General features: G+C 41.3%; 1 protein-coding gene across 2 annotated transcripts in view; it reads right to left on the bottom strand.

The window, feature by feature from the left end:
• The window catches only part of FMN1 (formin 1), a gene marked incomplete at its 5' end in the record, with an annotated part of 373,959 nt that overhangs the window by 129,347 nt on the left and 218,345 nt on the right, over positions 1 to 26,267 (bottom strand). For both annotated transcript variants that reach the window (XM_084632400.1, XM_084632401.1), the window contains one exon: positions 14,217 to 14,304. In XM_084632400.1, the coding sequence (XP_084488526.1) occupies positions 14,217 to 14,304 (88 nt within the window). The remainder of the gene's footprint in view (positions 1 to 14,216; positions 14,305 to 26,267) is intronic.

The following is a 26,267-nucleotide window of genomic DNA, read 5'->3' as shown; positions in this document are numbered from 1 at the left end:
CCACAGACATAATGTGGGTTTAGAACTTTAGGAAAGCTCAACTGCTGCATGAAGTCATGAGTGAAAGACTCTGGCACTAAAGTTAACCTAACCACATCAGGCTTGATGCCCTAGGCAGATTCACAAAAACATATGTTGTAAATTATCCTGAACAAAAGAAATAACTTTTAAAGGAAATTGTTTCTCAACTTCTGAGATGTGTATGTATCTATCTCTATTTTACACAGATAGTAATGCAAACACATTCATGCTGTACACAATGAAGGAATGAAGTACTCACACAGCACTTCCAAATCACAATAAGAAAAACCCCATCTAATATGGTAGGGAATGAAAGTTAGGAATTTTGGGTTCTATGGTATTGGGCAAATCACTTTATCCTTTTGTGTCTCAATTTTCCCATCTGTAAAATGGAGTAATAATTAACTACTGTGCAGAGGTGTTATGAAGTTTACTATATTAGTGTTTGTAAAGTGTTTTCTGGACCACAAATGAAAGCTGCTATGGAAGTATTTATTAAAAAAAACCCATACACAATATAGTCTTTCATCTCTGAATATTTAGCAGTGGTGCTGTTTGCTAAGATTTAGGAAGGACCTCAGGAACTCTGACTGATCTCAGATTTCAAGGGACTTGCTCCAAAAGTAGTGCACAATGTCTACAGGCTATGTCAACAGGCTTTGTCTACAGGCAAGGGTACAATTTTCTGGATTATTTACTTTGGCTAATCTTGGCCATTTCCCCACCACCATTTGGAAGAAAAGTGAGTATAAAGAGAACCTATACACAAATAGTTGAGGGGAATAACAAATACTATCAACCTCTCACACACACACCCATACCCACCATCACCAGTGAATCCTATTAAGAGATTTTGTTTTCCTACATGCTTTATAATTTGAAACAGCTTTAACATAATGCTTTCATGCCATAATCTGCCGGCATCCAGGACTGTGCATATCCCTTTTCCCCCATGGCTCTTCATCAAAGGAGGAAGACATAGTATAAACCTAAGGAACCTAGGGATGTGATTAGGTAGGACATACAAAAATATAATATTACATGTGATCATTAGAGAGATTACACTACCAATTAGTTAATTTTACTCTATCGCTCAAATACTTCTAGTTATTTAATCCAGTATAATTTCAGCACTGTAAATTGCAATGTTTCTGGTGGTGTTTTTTCTTGGCACAATGTTTCCTTACAATATGGGATACATTGTGGCCTGGTGAAAAGAATGGTATTCTTGATGTCCAGGTGGGTGGAAGCCAGGCATACATCACATGCTGCAGAGGAGGGAGATACCTTTGACTATGCTGATCGTCTGCCTTCTTTGCTGGCCATTTTACAGAATATACAGCCGTATCCAAGATCAACCAGTGATACAACAGATAGGATGTTTTTGTTGTATAACTAGTATAAGACTAGGAGTACTTGTGGCACCTTAGAGACTAACCAATTTATTTGAGCATAAGCTTTCGTGAGCTACAGCTCGCTTCATCGGATGCATACTATGGAAAATACAGAAGATGTTTGTTTTTATACACACAGACCATGAAAAAATGGGTGTTTATCACTACAAAAGGTTTTCTCTCCCCCCACCCCACTCTCCTGCTGGTAATAGCTTATCTAAAGTGATCACTCTCCTTACAGTGTGTATGATAATCAAGGTGGGCCATTTCCAGCACAAATCCAGGATTTAACAAGAACGTCTGAGGAACTGTGGGGGGGAGGGGGGAGGGGATAAACAAGGGGAAATAGGTTACTTTTTATAATGAATCAACCATTCCCAGTCTCTATTCAAGCCTAAGTTAATTGTATCCAATTTGCAAATTAATTCCAATTCAGCAGTCTCTCGTTGGAGTCTGTTTTCAAAGTTTTTTTGTTGAAGGATAGTATAAGACTGCGTTTATTGTTAGTGACAATTTACTCGCTGAAAATCAAACTAATAAAAAGGGCATTTTCCTTATATAGTATTTTCTAGGTCCAATGTGAATAGATTTCCCTTCAATTCAGCATCATACAATGGACCAACTGCCACACCATCTATTTTTATTTCTTTTAAAACACTGACATTTCTTTTATGAAGCAGAAGTATATGTCCCATCAATAAGTTATACCTGGGCACATATTTCCTTACAATTCATTGTAAAATTTTTTTATACCATCTCAGTTAAACTAAAGAAAGCTGAACTAACATATAGATACAGGTATATTATCACAAATTTTTCTTTAGTATCTCCTGGGCATTTTCCAAATAGAAAAGAAGGTACAATCCCAGCTCTGGTGAGTTGCATCTGATGAAGTGAGCTATAGCTCACAAAAGCTTGTGCTCAAATAAATTGGTTAGTCCCTAAGGTGCCACAAGTACTCCTTTTCTTTTGCGAATATAGACTAACACGGCTGCTACTCTGAAAATAGTCTAAATATTTTCCATCCAGTCTCTCTGGGTGTGCATGCTTCACACTCCAGAGCTGTTTTATATATCCACAACACTATCTTAGGTCCCCATTCTACATGCATGAATTCCTAGTATAACAAATACAAAATTGCAGGACAGAAAAGTTATTCATACATATCTCTAGCTGATCCCACCATCAAACATTGTACAGAGGAATTTGAGTCGGAGTGACATTCCAGCCACTTGTATTGCTGCTTTGCCCATTATCACAATTTGTATTAGCCCTCAAAAGAACAAACCTTACTCATGAGGAACAGCAAAGGTCATGTTAGCTACCAATCTGAGAAAATATGGTCTACTGGTAAGAGAAGAGACCAGGGAGAAATGACCTAGATTTTGTAGAGAAAATACTCAATCCCATCTAATTCTAGCCATTGACAATGAAATTTCTCCCCCGGCTGTATGCACATCTAATCTAGCTAGTTAGTAAATATGAGTATCTTTTCAAGAGCAGGGGCATTACTAGCTTGGGCAGTACCACTTTATTAATGGTGACCCATCCATCCCATTTATTTAAAAAATTTAAAACTTCATTTCCAAAAGAAAAAGTGAGAGATGTTTGAAAAAAAGGCAAGGGGGAAAAAAAGGAGTGGGGGAGAGAATAAACAAGCACACCTTAAGTCTTACATTGCCTATACAATAGACAAATATTATTCTGATCACGTATTAAGATTTATACACAGAATGCCAAAGTGGTCTGAATATCTGCGCCAATTAATTATAAGCAAGGATTTCAACAATCCGTTAAAGGCTAGCAGAGGTGAGGAATGACTACATCACAGCAGAGAAGTATTGCTATTTGCTTCATATTACACTGCTTTCACTGAGTACTTGTGTTGGGAGTTCCTTGAGTGGGGAAGTGGGGTTATAAGACGCTGAGGGGCAAGGGTGCCTCACATACCTATACACAATTAGCAACCGAACTGAATCCATTCGGTTATGAAGAAAGCTGTCATATTTAACAACTGAACCGCACAGGTAGCCCTGAGCAACAGGTTTCCTACCCCTGCTCTATTGCTTTAGTTGAGCTGTCACTGGGAAAAAAACAAATACAGAAGTGTACTTATCTGGGAAGAAGATTATTTTCACAACTGTGCGCCAGGTTCAGAGAAATAAGAGCTAAGCTATATGTTGGCACATCCCTTGAACTGAACCCAAATGTACTTTAAGGTTTAGAAAGAACTATTCCTCTCTCCCTTTCACAAGGCTATGAAAGGACCAGAAAAGGGGGGCCTCAAAGTTTTATACCAAGCCTCTGAGCCACTTGATGATAGCCTTTTACTACTAGAAATATTTGTTTTTTTTAAATGTAATGTTGACACCCCTTGATGGGCTGTCTGTGGTGAGTATTGACCTGGGAGCTCTGGATCTTAATGCATGAGCCTCTACTGCCTCAACTAGAAGACCCAGGTCTCTTAGCTAGGGCTGTAGCAGGCTCATCAACCTCTATATGGCCTAGCCACCACTGAAGGGGGACAGAGTGCCACACCACGTGGACATGACTTACGTAAATATAAGTTTAGATTCTGCATGGCACAGTGCAAATGATAGATTTTCCATGCTATGTGTTCATGATGCTCAAGAGATGGAAATTTTGTGGGTGACCATTATTAATGATCTAAGTAGCAGCAGGACTGTCATCATCAGTACCAGATTCAGCAGCAAAATCTGTTAAGGCACAAATTCTGTGTTCTCTAGAACATAACAGATAGGCTCCCCCACCCCCCCGCAAATTAGTTTAAAATAGGACAGTCCTAGCTATGCAAACTCAGTGTTCCTTTACATCACAGAAAGATTATTTTTGTGCTAACTAGTCTACATATACATTAGCTCTTGACAAAATTATTGTTCTGTATTTGGGTTGCCCACTGTCTAGCACGTACTCTGAGAAGGAGTGAGAATGGCTATTTATCTACCGAGGGCGAACTTCACTCTCTCTGAGAAACATCTGTGGAAGATTCCCTTCTACAATGTGGCATCTGCTTGTTTGCTGGCTAGTTATCAAATGCAAACCGAAACATCTGTGTGCCAGATATGGTCAATCATGTGTTCCCTCTGCTAAGCTATCTGAACTGCATGCCAGTTACTTGACTTAAATCAGATTTAGAGGGGATCCCTTGGAGGTAAAAACCCACAGCATTTTAAGCAGCATTTAAGTTTTCTAGTAACTGCTCTTATCTTCTCATTAATTTTGCAAGTGTCTGTATCCATGTGGCAGTTCTTCATTCTGTAGTAATACTAGAAGAGCCACAGAATTTATTTGGGGATAATTTGTTCAGGTATCAATAGGCCCATACCTTTATGATAGCTGATGGGGAAGCAGGATTTGCCTTGCTATTTCTGGGTGTGGTCAACTCTGCCAACACGAATCTCAGTTCTGGCTGACTCCAACCAGTAGCATCCAATCAGGGCCCTGGCTCAGAGTTCCGAGTGAAGGCCAATGGCAGATCCAGAAAAGAAGGGAAAATGTTTCCCAAACAGCTGTAAAGGTGGCTGATCTATAACCTCAGAACCACCTGCTCATGTGGAAGAGATTCTAGGAAGAGGACTGGTGTCCCTAAACAAAATCACCATGCTACATCTCCCCTGTCCCCAGGCGACAGATGGAATCAAGGAGCATCCAATAAAACATGGTCCACACTTTAGGCTGAACTCCATAATGACTATGGCATCCACAAATGATTTGAGAAAAATCCACCAGATTTGCTACCAGGAATGTACAAACCCTAAATGATGTCAGGTACCAGGTTTTGTTAGTCCAAGAGTTGAAAAGATACAACATTGCAATTGTATAACCAAGGCAACGACTTGTGAAACATGGTCATCATTCTGTGAGGATGCAGGTTTACTGTATTCTGGAGGAACTAGCTACATAAATTGAATGGCACTCATCCTCTTTCCACCATTTAATCAATCATTCAGTGTGATACCCTATTTCTAACCGACTGCTATATGCCAGGTTGATGTGGTGCCATGCACAGCTCTCCATTGTTGTAGCTACAGATGCTAATAAAGATAAATTATATTAGTAGCAAGAACCAATGGCTTGATCTGCTTCACTGCACAATGACCTTATTATACTTGGAGATATGAACCCTAAACCAAGTTGTTCCAGAAATGGCTTTGAGACTATTCTTGGCCCATTTTGCTCTAGAAGAATAAATAAATCTGAGATTTCTCTCTTTTTATGTGTCTCATAATATTACCATCATTGGAAGTTGGTTCAGGTGCTTAGATATTCATCAGGAAACCTAGATCTCCAACAATGGTTGGATGAGGAAGGAGCTGAAACATATATTGGATCATAAAGCAGTAAGGTCATATCGGGTGTACACAGAGGTGCAGAAGTCCCAGCAAATACTGACTATCATCTCTTTATGCTAAAATGGCAATTACCCTCTGATTTCAACAGGAGTGACCTGTTATGAAACATAAGGCACAATGCATCTGTGAATATTCAGCACTTGCTAATAAGTACTCTGTCACAGTGTGCAACAAATTTGATGCACTTGGCACTCTCCCAGATGATGCAGAATCAGCTTGGACAATCTGGAATTCTACGTGCAACACCCTTGACTAAACTGATCAGACATTTCAAATTTTGCAAAAGAAATCTGAGGCCAGACAGTGGCATGACAATGGGGTATTTTTTGGGCACGAGTAAAAGTGGATCATGAAGTTTATTTTGAGAACTTGGCAAAAGAGGTAGAAGAAGGAATAAGATTAATAAATTATGATCTGCACAGTTATTCAATCACTTTGATCCAAAACTGGACTTTGTGCAGGGTTTATGCCAATAAATAAGGCTGATGATAACACATGTTCAACCCAAGAAGAAGTCCTACAAAGATGGAAAGAATATTATAAGACCGCACTTAACTATCCTGAACAACTCCATGCTCAGATCTGGACAAGTTAGTAGATGAAATCCCTGACTCTGAAACCTCTACATTGGAAGAGGTCCACTCTGCCATAAAGAAACTGAGAAGAGAGAGTCCTGCTGGACCCAACAGCATAACACCCGAACTTGTCAGATGCACCAGAGTGCCCATAAGTGTAGCATTATTCCAAATTTTTGTCCAGGCTTGAACCACAGGGAAGGTACCAATGGAGTGGAGGAAAGGGATCATCATTCCACTTTCTAAAGGTAAAGGCCAGTGCACTTAGTGCAGCAGTTACAGGCCAATAATTCTCCTTTCTGTTCCTGGAAAAAAACTGGCTCATCGGTCACTCCCAGTTTGCACTTTTTGGTCATACAACTCACCTCAAAGATGAAGCCCATTCACTCTCAGTCTTGAAGATCAGAGTTGAAGTCAGGAGGGGACAGTGCCTGGCCACACACTAGTGGTGACCACGCAGCCATCCACGATTAACCTGGCTGCACTAGATCAGTAGTAACCCAGTGAAACTTTTAGACATCTGCAATAAAGCTGTGCGATGTGGCCACGGACATTCAGTGCTATGGACTCATGGGGTCTAAGTGTATTGTTGTTGTTGAGACAGGGTAACCCAGGAAGGCTGGGATATCATGGATGAGGCTTAGCTCAGTTTTGTATGTTTGATTGTTTAAACCTAAGATTTTCAATCAATCAGGTCCACCGCAGAGGGGAAGGAGGGAGGGATTGGAATACAGATAGGGACCACGCATCTCAAAGAACCTCCAGTTACAAGTTAAGTAAACTCTTCCTCTTCTTTGAGCAATGTATTCATTGACAAGCCGTATCTAATTAGAAGGAGGGTGAGAGGAAGATTGTGGAACCATGGAACAGAGGACCACCGCACCAAACGAGGCATCTGTCACACAGTCTTGCACCAGCGCATAATGGGAAGAGAAAGTGTGTACCAAACTCCACGTGACCGCCTTACCTATGTCCATGAGTGGCATGTCGTGAAGTGCAGCCATAGCTGATGCTTGACTCTTGTGAAATGGGCTAGTACCCCAAGGGGTGGAGACAGTCCCGATAATTGATAACAGAGTGCAATGCACCTGAAACCCACTTAGAAATTCCTTGAGTGGAGATGGCCTGCCCCATAATTCTTTCTGCTATAGCAACAAATAATTTAGGAGACTTCCTGAATGGCTTCATCCTCTGCAGGTAAAAGGCCAGGGCCCTATCGACATTGTGGGAGTGAAGGTGACGTTCCTTCTCTGAGGCATGCGGCTTTGGAAAGAAGGCAGGTAAGTGTATGTGTTGGTGAGGTGCAAGCAGGAAACCACTTTCGGCAGAAACTTGGGATGCAAACGTAAGGAAACTTTGTCCTTATGGAATGTAGTAAAAGGGGAGTCTGCCATAATCATCCCCAATTTGCCCACCCTTCTCACAGGGGTAATAGCTATCAGAAAATCCACCTTCATGGAAAGAAGGGAACGGGAGCACGAGGCCTGTGGTTCATCAATGCCATGAGAACAAGGTTGAGGTCCCAATGGAGAGTGATGGCTTGAACGGGAGAATACATCCACATGAGGCTCTTCCAGAATTGTACAGTCAATGGGTGAGTGAAAACTGAGTGCCCCTGCACATAATGGTGGAAAGCACTAATGGCTGCTACAGGCATCTCGATGGAGCTGAGAACGGGATAGGAGATATAACAAGAGAAGAGGAATGTCTGTGGCCCCAGGAGCAAGATCTTTCTGTTGAGCCCAGGAGGCAAAGTGTTTCCATTTGGCTTGGTGGGAGCACCTCGAGGAGTCCCTCCTACTCCTCAAGAGGACGTCACACTGTTGATGAGCATTCCCATGCTACCAAAGATGCCCCTCCAAAAACCAGACTCTCAGATGAAGCATCTGCGGATCAGGATGTCTGTTGTCCTGCCATTGTTTAGCATGAGCAGTTCCAGGAATGTCTAGTGGGAGAGAAGGATGCTTCAGCATGCGGAGAAAAGGAGGAAACCAGAACTGGCAAGACCAAAATGGGACGATCAGAATGACCATCACTCTGTCTCACTGAATCTTGTGAAGGATGCAAGGCAGTAAAGTTAGGGGGAGAAGGCACAACTGATCTGGTCCAACTTAGAAATTCTATAGCCAATGACTAGTGTGTCACCTTGGGAGTGAGCTTTGAGCCTGCCCTTGGAACCATACTGGATGCATTTGATATTGGTGTGGGAGGCAAAGAGATCCCTCACCAGAGACGCCCCCACAACAGTGAAAAATATCCTTGACCACAAAGTTGTGTAGTTTCCATTTGTGGTCGGCCACAAAATTCCTGCTCAGAGCATCTGCTGAGTTCCCAGGAGATAAGCCTCTGACAACAGGATACTGTGTGCGATGCACCATTTCCAGAGGCAAACTGCTTCCACGCAAAGCAACAGTGACCTTATTCCCTCTTGTTCATTTGTGTAGTAAATTATAGTGATGTTGTCCAACATGATGAGAATATGGTGGGAGTGGATGAACAGGAGAAATGCGTGACATGTTCTCCATACTGTCCTAAATTCTAGGATGTTGATATGCATCCTGGATTCCCAAATGCTCCAAATCCCTTCCATCATGTGTTCGCATATGTGGGCACCCCATCTGTTAAGTGGTTCGTCCATAATGATCATCATGCTTGGTCAGGATGGAAGGAAAGGCAATCAGGTGCAAACCTGTTCTGGGTCCATCCATTACCAAAGCAAGGAAAGAACCCTGGGGTGGGGCAGTTATTTGGGTGTCCATGGAGTGAAGCATCGGAGAATGGGCTTTCTGTAACCACAGTCGTAGACAGCAGAAGCAAAGATGAATGAAGGCAGTGACATATGCGCATGCCACCACATGGCCATGAGGGGAAAGGCAAGTTCAGTCTGGAACAGAAGGACTGGAAGTCACCGAAGCAATCAGTTCTAGCAGGGCCAGGAACCAGACCTGTGGTAGATAGACATACGCAGCGACCGCGTTGATGTACACTCCGATGAACTCCAGAGACTGTGTAGGGTCCAACATTGATTTTTCGATGTTTACACTCGCTCCCAGGGAGGAGAGGAGTAGAAGCAGCAGGGAAGTCAATGCTTGAGCTTTGTGTCTGGATTGCACTGCCAGCAGCTAGTCATTGAGATAAGGGAAGATGAGAACATCTTGATGCCAGAGGTAAGCTGTCACTATAGAAAAGACCTTGGTGAAGACCCAGGGAGCAGTGGTGAATCTGAACGGTAGAACCCTGTATTGGAAGTGCCAAGGGACCACAGTAAACCTCAGAAATCATCTGTGGGTCAAATGGATATCTATGTGACAGTAAGAGTCTTGCATATCAAGAGCCATAAACCACATTCCTTTTTCTAGCAAGGATAGTATGCTAGCCACGACTGTGATCATATGGAACTTTGGTTTGTATATGAAGCGGTTGAGATGACAAAGATCTAGGATTAGTCTCCATCCTCTCTTTTCCTTGGGTCGCAGGAAGTAGGTGGAATAGAACCCTGTGTCTTGAAAGGCTGTGGGCACCGGCTCTATTGCCCCTCTACGTAGGAGGTAGTCTACCTCCAGGGCAAGGATACTGTTCAGAGAGTGGTCCTGGAGGCAGGATCAGGATGGGGGATGTGGATGAGGTAGTGCTGTGAACTCAATCACATAGCCATGTTAAATGACACTCAGGACCCACTCGTCCATTGTTATCATGCTCCAGGCTGGTAGAAAGAGCACTAGATGACCCCTGAAAGGAGTGGGGTGCAAGAACAATGGGTTGCAATTTGGTTGATGGCTCTCTAGATGCACTCAGAAACATAGCTTACGTGAAGATTGAGTGTGTGGAGTCAAGGACTGTGTTGATGGGCCAGGCATATGGGGCCACTGAGTGTTTTGATGCTTGTAAGGAGGCTCATGAGACCACTGGTGGAAAAACTGAGGAGCTCTGTGTCAATGTGCAGTAGGTGGCCGATAGAATTTGCACTTGGGTGCTGGTGTATAAATGCCCAGAGATCACAGATTGGCTCTAGAGTCTTTGAGTGAGTATAGAGAATGTCAGTCTTCTGGTTGAAGAAGTGACATTCAATGAAGGGGGGTTCCTCAGTTGTGTTCTGTACCTCCCTTGGGAAACCAGAGGAATGTAACCAAGATTCTCTCCTCATGACAATCCCTGTGGCCATAGTGCACAAAGATGCGTCTGCCAAATCTACCATGGCCTGAAGCATCGTCCCGGCAACCAATTTGCCTGCTTCTAAAATAGCCTGGAAATAGGAATGGTCCTGCTGGGGAAACTTGTCTGCAAATTCCGTTAAGTGGCTATAATTCAAAAAAGTTTATACCTTGCCAGTATCACCAAGTAATTAGAGATGTGGAACTGAAGGCTGGACAATGAAAAGACCTTACAACCCAGAAGGTGCAGTCTCTTACCCTCGTGAATCGGAGTGGAATGTGGACGCTGCTGTCTGGCCCACTCAGTGCCAGCTTGAATAACCAGGGAATTGGGCGAGGGGTGAGAAAATAGAAACTCAGACTCCTTTGCTGGTACAGAGTACATATTTTCTGCCTCCTTCGGGGTGAGTGCACAGGTTGCCAGGTATGCCAGATGGTGCAGGCCAGTTGGAGAATGGCATAATTGATTAAGAGGTAGCACCACTTTGTTCCGATACTGATGCACACAGAATGTCCAGTAACCGATGCTAGCTGTCCTGCACCTCCTCCAGTGGAATGTGGAGGGTCTCAACCACCCTCTTTAACAACTCCTGGAACTGGTGGTAGTCATCTCTGCGGGGAGGAAGGAGTTGAGGACACTGTCACAACCGGAGACGAGGAGGGGAGCCACTCCAGATCTGGCAGTACCACTGGAGTCAGGCTGATTGGTGCATCCTCCAACCCTGGTTCCAAATGTCTACCCAATGAAGGCCAGAGTGGTGAGGTGGGGGATTCCTTTTGAGCAGATCCAAAAGGTGCTGAAGGCAGATACTGGGGCCAACGCCACCAGTATGGCCAACCAGGTGGATCTTGCAGTTGCTCTGGTGGTCCCCAGGAAGCTGGGTACCAATGGCTCCTGGTTTGAGGGAAGGGAGAATATTGCCACTGTGCCAGCAGAGCCTTTGGATATTTTTGCTGTAGGTATGGGAACGGTCGACCATGTGCATCATCTGAATCTTCCAGCACTGAGAAGTCAGATCCTTGTTCAAACGGCAGAGCCACCAGAACCAGCAAACTGAGAATGTCACAGGGGAGCACTCAGGAACATGACCTGAATGTGGCAAGTCCAAAGCAGAGGACCAGAGTCTTTTTAGAACCAAATGCACCAGAAGATCCAGTGATTTCATCAACTAGGGCAAACAGTCCACAAGGTCCAGGAACTGACTTGAGTCTCCCAGTGTCATTCCACAGACAGAATCGGAGCTGGAACGTGGGCAGAAGGCTGCCTCAGAACTGATGATTCCTGTGGTTCTGCAATACTGATGAAGAGGGGATGTGAAACTCAGTGACCGGAATCGATGGGTCTGGCATTCTGTGTGACTTCTTGTAATGCTTGTGGGCCTTGAAACATGCTGTTGCTCCATGGCCAGAACTTGTGGAGGATGCAGTGTCTTTCCTGGGCTTTGAGGAAGACTTACTGTCATGATTATGCGTATGGTTCCTTGCCTCACGGTTAGGCCCTGGCACAAGGTCCTTAGTACTGGTACTGGTGGAACTGGACTGGAGCATCATGGTAGGGGGTGCATTCCTCAACTGCAACAGAGAGGTTGCTCAGCCTTAATCTAACTGAAGGTATTAGCAAGGTAGGAGAGGCAGATACTGCCTCTGAATGTGACATGGGCTTCACCCAAGAAATAAAGGCAGGGTTGGTGCCATCGCTGATTGAAAATAAGTGAGGGCAGGAAGCGCAGATCTTGAACCTCAGCATCTTCGGCATAATTCAGTAACTAGGTGTGGGTGCTGCGGGTGGGGGGGTAGGGAAACCTCCAAAGCAGTGTCCCAAAGTCCTTAAATCCTCAGAAAACTACTACTAACACCAGAAACTACTACTACTACTACCAAAAATAACACCTCACAATAAAATGCTAACTATATACAAGGAATTCTTAAAGTGCATCACAAGAGATGAGAGAACAGCAGAAGCTCCTACTTGGACCATGCAACACTGAGAAGGAATTGAGGGCGCAGTCGGTCTGCCCCACCCTTTATCACCCCAGTTGAAACATGGCGCATGCAAACAACCCTCAGTGGAATACAGATAGGGACCATCATCATTCAGAGAAGAATATAGTATTCCAAAGGAACTCATGAATTATGCATGTCATTATAATGATCCTTTCCTAGCCACGAGATTGAATGGTGATAGTTAGAAGCCCTGCAAGCAAGTAACCCTCTTAGCAATAGTCAAGGTTCCAAAGTGGTGAGAAGTCTATGTAAATTGGGTAAAGTCCGGTGATAAAGGAAAACGTCTTAGTGAGGAATAGACTGAATGTGACAGCATGAAGCAGAAGATGAACTAGTACAACTATTACTATCATCATTATAATAATATGGGGTTCTAAGGAACATCCTCATAGCATTTGGGTGCCATTCTTAGTCCTGGTGAGTTATGGCTCTTTTGTCCCGTGGTCTCTTCAGACAGATCATGATTAATAGCACTCATATTGTTGTGAAATATAAAAATGCCACATTAATACTCTGCAGCATAAGTGTCTTATCTACAAGACATCTCACAGCATGAAATAAGAGGCCTTGAAAATTTATCTGAAGAAACTTGAAGAAAGAACATCACAGGGTTTTTATGTTACAGCTGCTGCCTCTTATTAGTCTTGCCAGCAAACTATTCACAAAATTCATTACTGCAGCTAGTGTCTAGCATTAGGATACCTCTGACACATTATGGGCAGGCTCAAAGTCTTGCCTCATTTCTTTCTTCTTCTTGTAACCATCTGTAAGCCCTTGTTTTTTAAAAAAAGCTAGAATGCTCCAAGGCTGTTCTAAAATTAATAATAATCAATGCCAGCAGCATCTCAACACCCCACAATTCCAAGCCAGTCTTTACCATTGTTTTCCCTCCATCACACGCAAGAAAGCAGACTTCAATTTGGAGCTTTCCAGCAGTTGTTTTAAACAGTGAAAAGCTTTTTAAAATATGAAAATCACCTAAACAGTGTCCTTTTTAATATGTAGCACAAGCACCAAAATACCTGATCTACGTCCCCTGAAAACCCTAGTCAGAGACAGATATATTTTTTCCAAGCTTCTTTGGCCCATTTCTACCAATAATAGGACTTATGCACAGAATAGCCCCCAACACTTGAAAATGTACTGCTCAGTGTTCATCCCTCCTCTTGTCATATGGTTTTGGTATTTTCTCTTTTGGATATGTTTTTTACACTGCCATCGAAGCAAAAAATTAAACACCTAACAAACCCCAAATATTATTTGTAAGTTCTCATTTGAGCTTCCCTGAGCTGAGGGCCTCTGGGGATGGGGATGAGAAAGAGGAAACAAAGAAGGGAGCCAACATAAACAGCTTTGAGAGCACACATATAGAAGGCAATCTGATAGAACCACTCTTAAAATCCAAAACAGTTATACATGAAAAACATGAAAATCATAACACTGGATGTGACATATAAAATCAAAATCTAAAGTCAATTAATTACCAGAGGAAAGGGCTGGTTTAAATTTCAGATTAAGTTAGCAGCTGTTCACTTTTATGTACTTAGTTGGAAAACTAATACTACTTTTTCTCATTATACTAACACCAAAAAGGGAACACACATAAGAGCACCCAGTTTTGCCTAACATTCACTTTAAGTAAAGATATGAGAAAATCTCCATGTAAATAAGTTATATCAAGAGTTTTGTAACTCTCACCTTGTTGAATATCCCCCATTTCCAGGTGCAAACTGGATATCAAAATTCCTACAGTTTGAGATCGCTTTCCATCCAGCAGTTTGATAATCTGGAATTATAAAACAAAATGCTATTGTAGTCAAAATTATCAATCTACAAAACCCTTCATTATTAAAGAAGAGCTAGAAATGCTAATTTGTGAGTTAAATTGAATACTGCTCAACGCTTTTCATCATTTAAATGTGGTATAAGGCTATGATTATCTCAATCTTCTCCTGGCATTCTGTAGCCACGTATACAGGTAACAAGACATCAGCTTCTTCAAATTATTTAAACTTTTCAGTTCAAACGGGACCACAAAGCTTGGACTTCAAATAACAGTAATAAATACAAGCCAGCTCCAAAATGTAATTCATACCAGCGCCAGTAAGGAAAGATCATCCTTTATTTGTAGGATACTGTCTACCAGTAAGACAAACCCATATCAGATCTTTATTCAAGAAATGCATATTCTTTCCCCTTACCCCCATCAGGAGAATGTGGTGCAGGAGTGTGAGATATTCTGAGTAGGGCTGTTGATTAATTGCAGTTAACTAACGCAATTAACTCAAAAAATTAATCGCCATTAAAAAAAATTAATGGTGATTAATTGCAGTTTTAATTGCACTGTTAAACAGTAGAATAGCAATTGAAATTTATTAAATATTTTGGATTTTTTCTACATTTTCATATACATTGTATTCTGTGTTGTAATTGAAATCAAAGTGTATATTATTTTTATTACAAATATTTGCACTATAAAATGATAAACAAAAGAAATAGTATTTTTCAATTCACCTCATACAAGTACTGTAGTGCAATCTCTTTGTCATGAAAGTGCAGCTTACAAATGTAGATTTGGTTTTGTTACATAACTGCACTCAAAAACAAAACAATGTAAAACTTCAGAGCCTATGAGTCCACTCAGTCCTACTTCTTGTTCAACCAATCACTAAGACAAACAAGCTTGTTTACATTTACAAGAGACAATGTTGCCTGCTTCTTATTTACAATATCACCTGAAACAGGCATTTGCATGGCATTTTTGTAGCTGGCATTGCAAAGTATTTATGTCCCAGATATGCTAAACATTCATATGCCCCTTCATGCTTCAGACACCATTCCAGAGGACATGCTTCCATGCTGATGATGCTCATTAAAAATATAACGTGTTAATTAAATTTGTGAACTCCTTGGGTAGAATTGTATGTTCCCTCCTCTGTTTTACCCACATTCTGCCATGTATTTCATGTTACAGCAGTCTTGGATGATGACCCAGCATATGTTGTTCATTTTAAGAACACTTTTGCTGCAGATTTCACAAAACGCAAAGAAGGTACCTATGTGAGATTTCTAAAGGTAGCTACAGCACTTGACCCAAGGTTTAAGAATCTGAAGTGCATTCCAAAATCTGCGAGGGATGAGGTGTGCAGCATGCTTTCAGAAGTGTTAAAAGAGCAACACTCTGATGTGGAAACTACAGAACCTGAACCAACAAAAAAGAAAATCAACCTTCTGCTGGTGGCATCTGACTCAGATGATGAAAATGAACAGGCATCGGTCCGCACTGCTTTGGATTGTTATTGAGCAGAACCTGTCATCAACATGAACGCATGTCCCCTGGAATGGTGGTTGAAGCATGACATATGAATCTTTAGCGCATCTGGCACGTAAATATCTTGCGACGCCAGCTACAACAGTACCATGAGAACGCCTGTTCTCACTTTCAGGTGACACTGTAAACAAGAAGCGGGCAGCATTATCTCCTGCAAATGTAAATAAACTTGTTTGTCTGAGCGATTGGCTGAGCAAGAAGTAGGACTGCGTGGACTTGCAGGCTCTAAAATTTTACAAAAATTATTAGGGGTATGGAATGGCTTCCGTATGAGGAGAGATTAATAAGACTGGGTCTTTTCAGCCTGTAAAAGAGACAACTAAGGGGTGGGGGGGATATGATAGAGCGCTCTAACATAATGACCGGTATGGAGAAAGTAAATAAGGAAGTGTTATTTACTCCTTCTCATAATACAAGAACTAGGAGTCACCAAATGAAATAGGCAGCAGGTTTAAAACAAACAAAAGGAAGTATTTCTTCACATTACGCACAGTCAACCTGTGGAACTCTTTGTCAGAGGACATTGTGAAGGCCAAGACTAGAAGAGGGTTCAAAAAAGAATTAGGTAAGTTCGTGGAGGATAAGTCCATCAATGGCTATTAGCCAGGATGGGCAGGGATGGCGTCCCTAGCCTCTGTTTGCCAGAAGCTGGGAATGGGAGACAGGGAATTGACCACTTGGTGATTGTCTGTTCTGTTCATTCCCTCTGGGGCACCTGGCATTGGCTCCTGTCAGAAGACAGGATACTGGGCTAGATGGACCTTTGGTCTGACCCAGTATGGCTATTCTTATGTTATGTACATAATTCTACATTTATAAGTTCAATTTTCATGATAAGGAGATTGCACTACAGTGCTTGTATTAGGTGAATTGAAAAATACTATTTATTTTGTTTTTTTCAGTGCAAATACTTGAAATCAAAAATAAATATAAAATGAGCACTGTACACTTTGTATTCTGTGTCGTAATGGAAATCAATCTATTTGAAAATGTAGAAAACATCCATACACATTTAAATAAAAAGTATTCTATTATTATTTACCAGTGCGATTAATCGTGATTAATTTTTTTAATTGCTTGACAACCCTAATTCTGAATATGTCTCAAAGATAATTTTAATTTCACTACAGCCCATCCTCGAGTCCTCACTTTCCAACACATGTTCTTCTTGATCAAAGAAAGCTGATGGCTTTTCCTATGGCTCTCTTTCAACACAGCTCCTAAAATGCTCAGAGATTGCTGAAAAGTTCTTCTTTCCAATGATGACTGAGCATCTGCCACCAAAGCCAGGAGGAGTGAAGGACTTTGACCATGTTTTGAATATTAAATCATACATGTTAGTGATCTGTGTTGAGCCCAAACTATTTTTGTGTGTATGTGTGTTGGGGGGAACGACTTTAGCATATCAAAATGAACAAAAGATCCATATTCAGGTATGTATTACCTCAGAGCAGGGATAGGTACATACATAAAATACTGAAAGGTGAACCTTCAAAGTTTTGGAGGTTTAGTTCACCTGATGGCACATATAAACCTGAGATGCAAAATTAGGATTTGAAGCCAAACTTCCCATAAGTTTTGCGATGTTTGTACATGTGGTTTGGTTTGTACCATTAGAGAGATATGATAGGAACAAGTCACAAAATTCAGATCCAGAGATGAACTTCCTCAAAATTCAGGAGACGTTTCATATCCAGGGTCAGGCTCAGGACCATCTCTTGCTAATTAGTTTGAAAATTCAAACACTTCACCAAAATCTGCCTCTCTCTAATCTAGATTTCAGCAAGGCTGGAAACTTGTACAGCTAAATGCTTAATAGAGATATCCAGCACAGTATGTCTGGGGAAATACTGTGAGAAACTGAATTTTAATCCTACCAACAGGAGCATTCAAATATAAATCAAAACAAACCGTTAAACCTTTCCAACCCCCAAAGTCGTGATATAAGTTTTGTTATCCCAATAATATATTTTAGTGGCTCTCACAGGAATGAAAACTGCAAAGTATAGTATGGTTTAAAAAAATCTCATACTAATTCATACAATTGTTTACTGCAATACTCCTATCTTATGGGCCCATTCAGGGACATTTAGCAGAGCAGCCACTCAGCCAATCACAAATACAAAAGTGAAATGGGAGTTGGGAAACATGGTAGAGAGAGAAAGGCTAGTAACATTTTTGTCTGAATAAATGCAGGGTTAATTATTATTTATCAAGTGCTAAAAGTGTGCCAGACACTTCACAAACAAACAACAATATATGGTACCTCCAACAAGGATCTTACAAGATACTTATGACCATGCAGTAGAGGCTCACCACACAATTTAATGAATGCTAGTTATGCTACATATAGCATATTTTATGCCAGCACTGCAAATAAAACATATCCTGAAAGTCTTTACACACTATATTTATGATACTGTATGTTAACTATTAAAATTAATTAACTTTGTATTCTTATTCTATGTATTTTGTTTGAACAGGACAGAATCCATGTTCTGAATTTCCCAAATATACAAACATACAAAATGACTTGGATATAAGTCACTGTATATGAATACTTTGCATACATCTCCTCCTGTAAAATGTGATTCTTTGTAAATGTTAGGAAGTACCCAGTATATGATGGTCATTTTTGAAGCTGTATATGAGTCTGCTGAACTAGGTAGCACATTAACTTCTAACAGGGATAATTATAGACTCGACTAGTATGCAATTTGTATAGCATTCACTGACCTCCAGGTTGACCCTGTTCAGGGTCAAATTTATATGTTGTCATAAACCCCATTAGACATGCCTAGTTTGAGGTAAAACCTTTCCAGACTATACCTCATACAGATAATATGACATTTGAAACTAATACATTAGGCTACTTCAGAAAATTGTTGATATGCTCTCCAGATCTGATCAAATTAGTCCACTTGGCTAATTTTTCTTGTAACTTTTTTAAAAATAAAAATTGCAGATAACTGTAATGGCACATTAAAAAAAATAGAGAGATTCATATTGTATCTAAAAATCTGTGTAGAAATAAGTACACATGGTCATAATTAACAGAGATCAGACTAGACCCAGACTACTTGAAATAACTTCAGCGAAACCAAATTTGTGACTAAAGGCTAATATTTTATTCATTAGATAACAAAAATGGTAACAATAAGACAGTAGAATAGCTCAAGTAGGACATACAAAACATATTAAAAATACAGTTGTAATGCTATGTAATTGCATAAAGAATTTTGTTGTCAGAATTTGGAACCAATGAAGAATTAGAAGACCTTTTGCAACAACCAGATGCAATCAATATTAGAAATAGGGAATATATTTTCTGTGGCATCTCCTTTGCCTCAAATTATGGTCAGTTTCGGGAGGGTGCTGGCAGCAGAGTATAAACTCTATTTGAGAATTTTATATAGAAAACAGATGTAAGGAGGACACATCACTTATCCAACTTATTAAAAAGCAAAAGGTAATGAAACAGAACTTTGCAAAGGCACCATTGTTGTATTTAGTCTATATCTGTTAAAGATGACCTGGCATTAATCACCTCTCAGCAGTCTGCAGGCAATGACAGGTAAGCAGCTGACTTCTTCGCTATTAGTGGATGCTGTTCTGCCAGCTGGCAGAGTCTGTCTAAGACTGGACATGGCAGCCAGCAGTCTGTCTCTCCTCTAGAGAATAAACACATCATTGAAATGGATGTAGCGTCTTCTGGCTCAATGAAAAGAACGTGAATGCTGCTGCTGTCTTATTCAGTCTATCCCCTCGTCCATAACATAATTTGCCTTAAGTGGCTTCTACTGACTGGCCATTTAAAAAATATTAGGCTACTTGATTTGATGCAAAGTGTTCTTTGTATGTCTCTCTAATATCTACCATCTATTGTAAAAGTGGATATGTACTCATACTTGAATACATTTAGCTAAATTATTCTTACATCCAGAGATGAAAGTAAGACGGTACGCCCCAGTACGGCGTACCTGTAAGAGCCAATGCGCCGAACCAGGACCGGCTTTCCCAGACGGCAATTTAAAGCCCTGGGGTAGTGGTGGCAGAGCTCCGGTGGGGATTTAAAGGGCCCTGGAGCTCCAGCTGCCGCTACCGCCCCGGCCCTTTAAATCCCCGCCGGAGCCCTAGGGTAGCGGTGGCAGGGCTCCGGAGGAGATTTAAAGGGCCGGAGCGGTAGCGGCTTTCGGAACCGCAAGCCCTTTAAATCCCTACCTGAGCCCTGCTGCCCGAGCTCTGGCGTAGTGGCGGCGGGGTTCTGGTGGGGATTTAAAGGGCTCGGGCAGTAGCGGCGGCTGGAGCCACGGGGCCCTTTAAGTCCCTGACGGATCCCAGCCACTGCTACCACAGGGCTTGGGCAGTAGGGCTCAGGTGGGGATTTAAAGGGCTCGGGGCTCTGGCAGCTGCTACCACAGCGGAGCCCCAGGCCCTTTAAAGCTCTGCCAGAGCCTAAAGCCCCGGGGTAGTGGTGGCAACTGAGAGCCCCCAGGGCTCCTCAGTGATTTAAAGGGCCCGTGGCTCTGCTGCAGTAGTGGCAGCTGGAGGCCTGAGCCCTTTAAATCACCCGATCCTCAGGGCTCCCAGCTGCCTCTGCAGCTGGTAGCTTGGGGGTGATTTAAAGGGCTTTGGGCTACCGCAGCTGGAGCCCCAGGCCCTTTAAATCAAGATTTAAAGGACCCGAGGATTTAAGGCCCTGCCTCTTCTGGTTAAGGCCACACCCCTTCCAATTGAAGCCATGCCCCCTGCTCAGGACTCCAGCGTACTGGTAAGTCCTCTAACTTACTTTCACCCCTGCTTACATCCCCACTAATGGGTGTTTCTTTAATGCAGCCAGAAATACATCCCATTAATGTTGCATGAAAAACTTCATTGTTCTGTGTAAATTTTGTCCCGGACACTTTGTGGTACATAAAACTGCAAAGATTAAGTTTATTTAAGCAATTAAAGGTGAAGTTCTTCCCTATACTGATGCACAGGTTCTTTCCATGACATTCAAATGTGTTGGGAGAAACTATCGCTAATATGACGGCCTGCAGATCACAATGTCCAACACCAACAATTAGCTTGTATACTGCAATTATCCCCAAGCATTTGTTAGGAGCCTACTGAAACCCTGCTCAGAGTTACAGCTAAGTGTACTCCACAATGCCATCACCACCCCCCTATATGTACTCGTGGGATTTCTGTAGGATATAAAGCATCAGCCACGATCTCTTCTCCCTCTGCTCAAAGTAAGGCAGGTTTTATACCTATTTGAATAATACATTTAAATCAAAATTATGAGAAGCCATGTTGTTTTTATATTTTGATCTATATTTTTAAGTGCTTCAGAAGGCATTTATCTTTAAATTAAATACAATACGGAAAAATCTCGTGTTATTACTTTAAAAACACACTTTAAATAGACAAGCAATAGCCATGGCACTTGCTTGATATAATATAGAGAGGTGGGTGGGGTAATATCTTTTATTGGACCATCTTCTGTTGGTGAAAGAGAAAAGCTTTTGAGTGACACAGAGCTTTTCTTCATAGATGAGGAATGAGATGGATACACATTTATCTCAGTTGCTCCATTATCATCAAATTTGTAAAAGTACCAAAAATGAATGGCTCCCATCTATGCTAAAGGGTATATCCTACACCCTCCATGAGTGCATAACTTGGTGGTAAGCAAAGGAATGCACTCTGCTCCCCACTGTACAATGGATGGAGAGAAAGGAGGAGTGGCTAGGAGGAACATTCACCAGAATTCTTCTGCTCAAGCACTGTTTATTACCTCTCTGTAGAAAGTTGAAGATGAACTTTGTGTTTCAAACCTGTGAAGCAGACAACTATTTCTGCAATATCTGCCTTTCTTGCAGAACCACAAAATGAAGTAATCATAATTTTTCATTTACTAGATAGAAAATTTGCTGACAGATATATCCCTTTAATTTAAATAATGCTCTTCATTCAAAATATTGACACATGTTAAATGAGAACATATGTTAATAATTACTTGAGGCCAGTTAGAGATAATAGACAACAGAAAAGTTTTTACCCTCATTGTCATTCTGTGTCTTTGATATGATAATCATTGCACTGATGGACCAAAAATGATTGATGGACCTTCATTTAGATCATACACGTGACACAAATTACCTGACATTTACCCATTTTCTTTGTAAGATGAAGAAATAGTGGCATCAGGTACTTCCTGCCATACTGTTCCTTGAACCAGTATAGAAAATACTAGCTTCTATAAGGATGACTATCTTCCTGGTAAATCCTCAGAAATATAGGGAAGACAAACCCATACTTTAAAATATATCTAGCCTTAGTAACGTTAAGATATAAAAGATGCATACACTGTACATTACACTGAAGCACTTGTCTTCTAAAACACATCTCTTTCAGGTAACATGGCACTGTAGTTTGATGCTTGCTGCGCCCATTTTTTATTGCATCTCAAAGTCAGTTTCCTAGTTCTATCTTCCTTCCAGCTACCTCTGACTTTACAGCTGAAATCAAGTACAGAGCAAGTCTGGGCTGTGCAACTCCCACAGGGTGAGGTGACTTCAAAGCAATGTATCTGTGCCTGTCAGTTTGCAGATTACATGGATTAAAGGTCTGTTAAGAGGCAGACAAAGGCCAAAGACAGTTTGGTGTGAGGGAAGAGCTAGGATCTTGCTGTATATAAAGTTTTAGGTGCTTAAATCCAACATATGAAAGAGTCTATGCATGGCCTGCTAGTCCTATAAGGGCATTTTCGGAGACTGCAGGTGTGGCAAATATCTCTGAGGAGTTGTAAGCCTGGCATATATCTATGAAGTCTAGGATTTCCAAAGCAACCTAAAGAAGATAGGTGTTCAAATACCATTACAATTCAATGGAAATGGGTGTTTTTTTTAAAATTACAGCTGAAGTCTTTTCACTGTTATAGACATTAACTTTTATATACTCAATTCTTTTCAGTGCATAAAGACTTAAACACTTATGTACTTAAAAGTTCATGTGCAGAATCTGTTCATAGTGCAAAAACTTGTATACTCACCAAACATTATGTCTGAAGTCTTTTTATAATTTCAGTATAACATATTATTTCTTTTAAAAATAATAAGAAATTTCCAGACAAATAACTGTGTCGACATAATACTAATAGAGATACGTAACAGTGGCTACAAAAACTACATGCAAAGAATGTTATAATTAAAAGTTAAGCCTTACAAAATATGGAAACAATCAGAGAAGGCAATGTTGATAAATAGTAAAATTTTGAATATTTTACCTTAAGACTGTAGTACCCTTACAGTGAATACATTCACTTGACCTCCCTGCAACAACCTTATCTTTGACCCACAAGACATGCTTCTCAAAAACACCACATCCTTTTGAAAGGTTTCAGAGTGGTAGCCGGGTTAGTCTGTATCAGCAAAACAATAAGGAATCCTTAGAGACTAACAAATTTATTTGGGCATAAACTTTCGTGAGTTAAAACCCACTTCATCAGATGCATGGAGTGGAAAATACAGAGGTAGGTATAAATACACAGCACAGGAAAAGATGGGAGTTGCCTTACCAAGTGGGGGGTCAGTGCTAATGAGCCAATTCAATTAAGGTGGAAGTGGGCTATTCTCAGCAGTTGACAAGAAGGGGTGAATACCAAAGGAGGAAAAAATCACTTTTGTAATGCTAATGAAGCAAATGTAATCAAGATGGCCCATTTCAAAGAGTTGACAAGAAAGTGCGAGTATCAGCAGTGGAAAATTAGTTTTTGTAGTGACCCATCCACTCCTAGTCTTTATTCAGGCCTAATTTGATGGTGTCCAGTTTGCAAATTAATTCCAGTTCTGCAGTTTCTCATTGGAGTCTGTTTTTGAAGTTTTTTTGTTGAAGAATTGCCACTTTAAAGTCTGTTATTGAGTGTCCAGGGAGACTAACGTGTTCTCCTACTGGTTTTTGAATGTTATAATTCTTTATGTCTGATTTGTGTCCATTTATTCTTTTGCATAGAGACTGTCTAGTTTGGCCAATGTACATGGCAGAGGAGCATTGCTGGCACATGATGGCATATATCACATTGGTAGATATGCAGGTGAACGAGCTCCTGATGGTGTGGTTGATTGTGGTCAGGTCCTATGATGGTGTCCCTTGAATAGATATGTGGACAGAGCTGGCAATGGGGTCTGTTGTAGGGATTGGTTCCTGGGTTAGTGTTTTTGTTGTGTGGTGTGTAGTTGCTGGTGAGTATTTGCTTCAGTCTTTAATTACAAGAGCAGATACTATTTTTCTACAGGAACCCGGACTCATTCAGTGCACAGAATAGACAGTGCTCACATAATGGGTAACTATTCAATATATCGGTTTCTCCTTGTTGTTCAGTATGTGGCCTCACACCTTATTTACTGTACACCGTACACTATTCAAATCCTGCTCGGAAGACAGAACCGTTCATTTCCTCATAGGCTTTTCTATGGTGCTCATCACTATGGTCTCTGAGTGCATCCCAAACATTAATTAATTTATATTCACAACATCCCTGTAAGGTGAGTGTGGCACTCTGTAGCTCAAAGCAACACCCTTGAACCCCCATATTCACCACTGTCATATAATTATGATATGGTTTGTACAAAATATGCCTTGTGAGGCATCATTCTGAAAGTCTTGATCTGTTGAACATTAATATCCTGTTGGATTGTATGTGCTATTGTATCTGAAGTTATGAAGATTTGCTATGTGTGTTTTACTGAAATATGCTGTGAAGTCGGGCACAGCCACAACCAGCCTATCAGATACAACAATGGAGTAGCCAGATGCACTGATGGCCCATTAAAGCGTAACCACACTCCCAATGATCATCCCAGAAAAAACTTCTCAGAGAAAGCAAGAAGACAAAGTAGACCTCCACTTCAGAAGCATACATCTTTCCAGCAAGCTCAAAGAAACTATAAAGAGGGAAAGTGACATCATGACTTGGCCTCACTCCCCGACAACTCAACACCTGGAAACACATCTGGAGGACAAAGATTTTGAAATGGGGAGAGTGGTCCCGGGCTGGTGGAGAGTTCCAGCCTGTGTATTGAAGTTCTGTGACCTGTTTGTACCATCTATTAGTGTGAGACAAGGCTTGATTCAAATCCTGGTTAGTTTATAGAACTCAGACTGTGAATTTATTTTATTTCTTAGATAATCAACTTTGATCTCTATGCTTGCTACTTATAATCACCCTATTCTGAAAATAGTCCTGACAGACAGTAAAACGTAGGAATCTTTTGTTAGATGTGTGAATTGCTATACGGAAATATGCGTTCTGAAGGTTAAGGACTGAGAACCAATCCCCTTGGGCTAGTATCAGAATTATTGCTGCAGGTGTCACTGTTCTGAATTTTTGTGCCTTCACAAAGGTGTTGAGTAGCCTTAAATTTAGGATGAGTCTCCAACCACTGGTTTTGTTTGTTTGTTTGTTTTTTTGGAACAGGAAATACCTGGAATAAAACACTTTCCCTCTGTGATGCATGGGAACTGGTTGTATAGTACTCAAAAGTAGAAGACAGCCTATTTCCTGCCATAGCAGGTTCTCGTGAGAGCAGTCCCTGAAGAGGGCAGGGCAGGGGGGTTGGCAGGTGGAAGAGAAGTGAAGTGGATGGAGTACCCTATGGAGATTATCTCCAAAACCCATTTGTCCATAGGGATAGACTCCCAAGCCCGCTAGAAGTTATAAAGGTGGTCTCTGAAGGGAGGAAGGCAGATGAAATGCTGCAGTTGGTATGAAAGATGATGGGAGCTCAGGACTGCGACCATCCCATCAAAATTGGTGCTTTGGGGTAGAAGGTTGTGAGGACAAAGGTTAGGAAGTGGGTGGCTTTCTTCTCTAGAACCTCTGTTACTTGTTTTGAGGTTCATATGATCTCTGGGAATCCAAGAATTGGGTTGGATAGGATCTCTGTGCTGTCTTGAACCTACTAAACTTTCTCTTTGGGGTAGGTATATAGATCCTCAGAGAATGTAAAGTGGGCCTGGAAACAGTTTGGTGCCATCAAAAGGAAGGTCTTTGACCATATTCTGGACCTCCTTAAGAAATCCTGACAGCTGAAGTCAGGAGGCCTCTCCTCATAACTACTACCACAGAAATTGAATGAGCAGAGTCAGCAGTGTCAAGAAAGGCCAGTAGAGATGTTCTGGGGAGCAGCTGGCCTTCTGCAATAATTGCCTGGAATTGTCCTCTCTGTTCTGCTGGTAGATGCTCAATAAAGGAGTTCATATTGGTATAATTTGTACTTCACCATTAATGCCTCATAGCCCTGACTGTGTTTCTCATTTTCTGGGTGCCCAACTTGAAACCCTGATTTGCAGAAATGCTCAGCACTCAGAGCTGCAAGTGACGTCAGTGGGAGCTGTGCTTGGAACATATTAAATCCTATATAATGCTAAGT

The sequence above is a fragment of the Lepidochelys olivacea genome (genome assembly GCF_965140295.1).
Source record: "Lepidochelys olivacea isolate rLepOli2 genome assembly, chromosome: 6".
NCBI lineage: Eukaryota > Metazoa > Chordata > Testudines > Cheloniidae > Lepidochelys > Lepidochelys olivacea.
The sequence above is the reverse complement of the archived record's forward strand: the minus strand, read 5'-3'. Positions and strand labels throughout refer to the sequence as shown.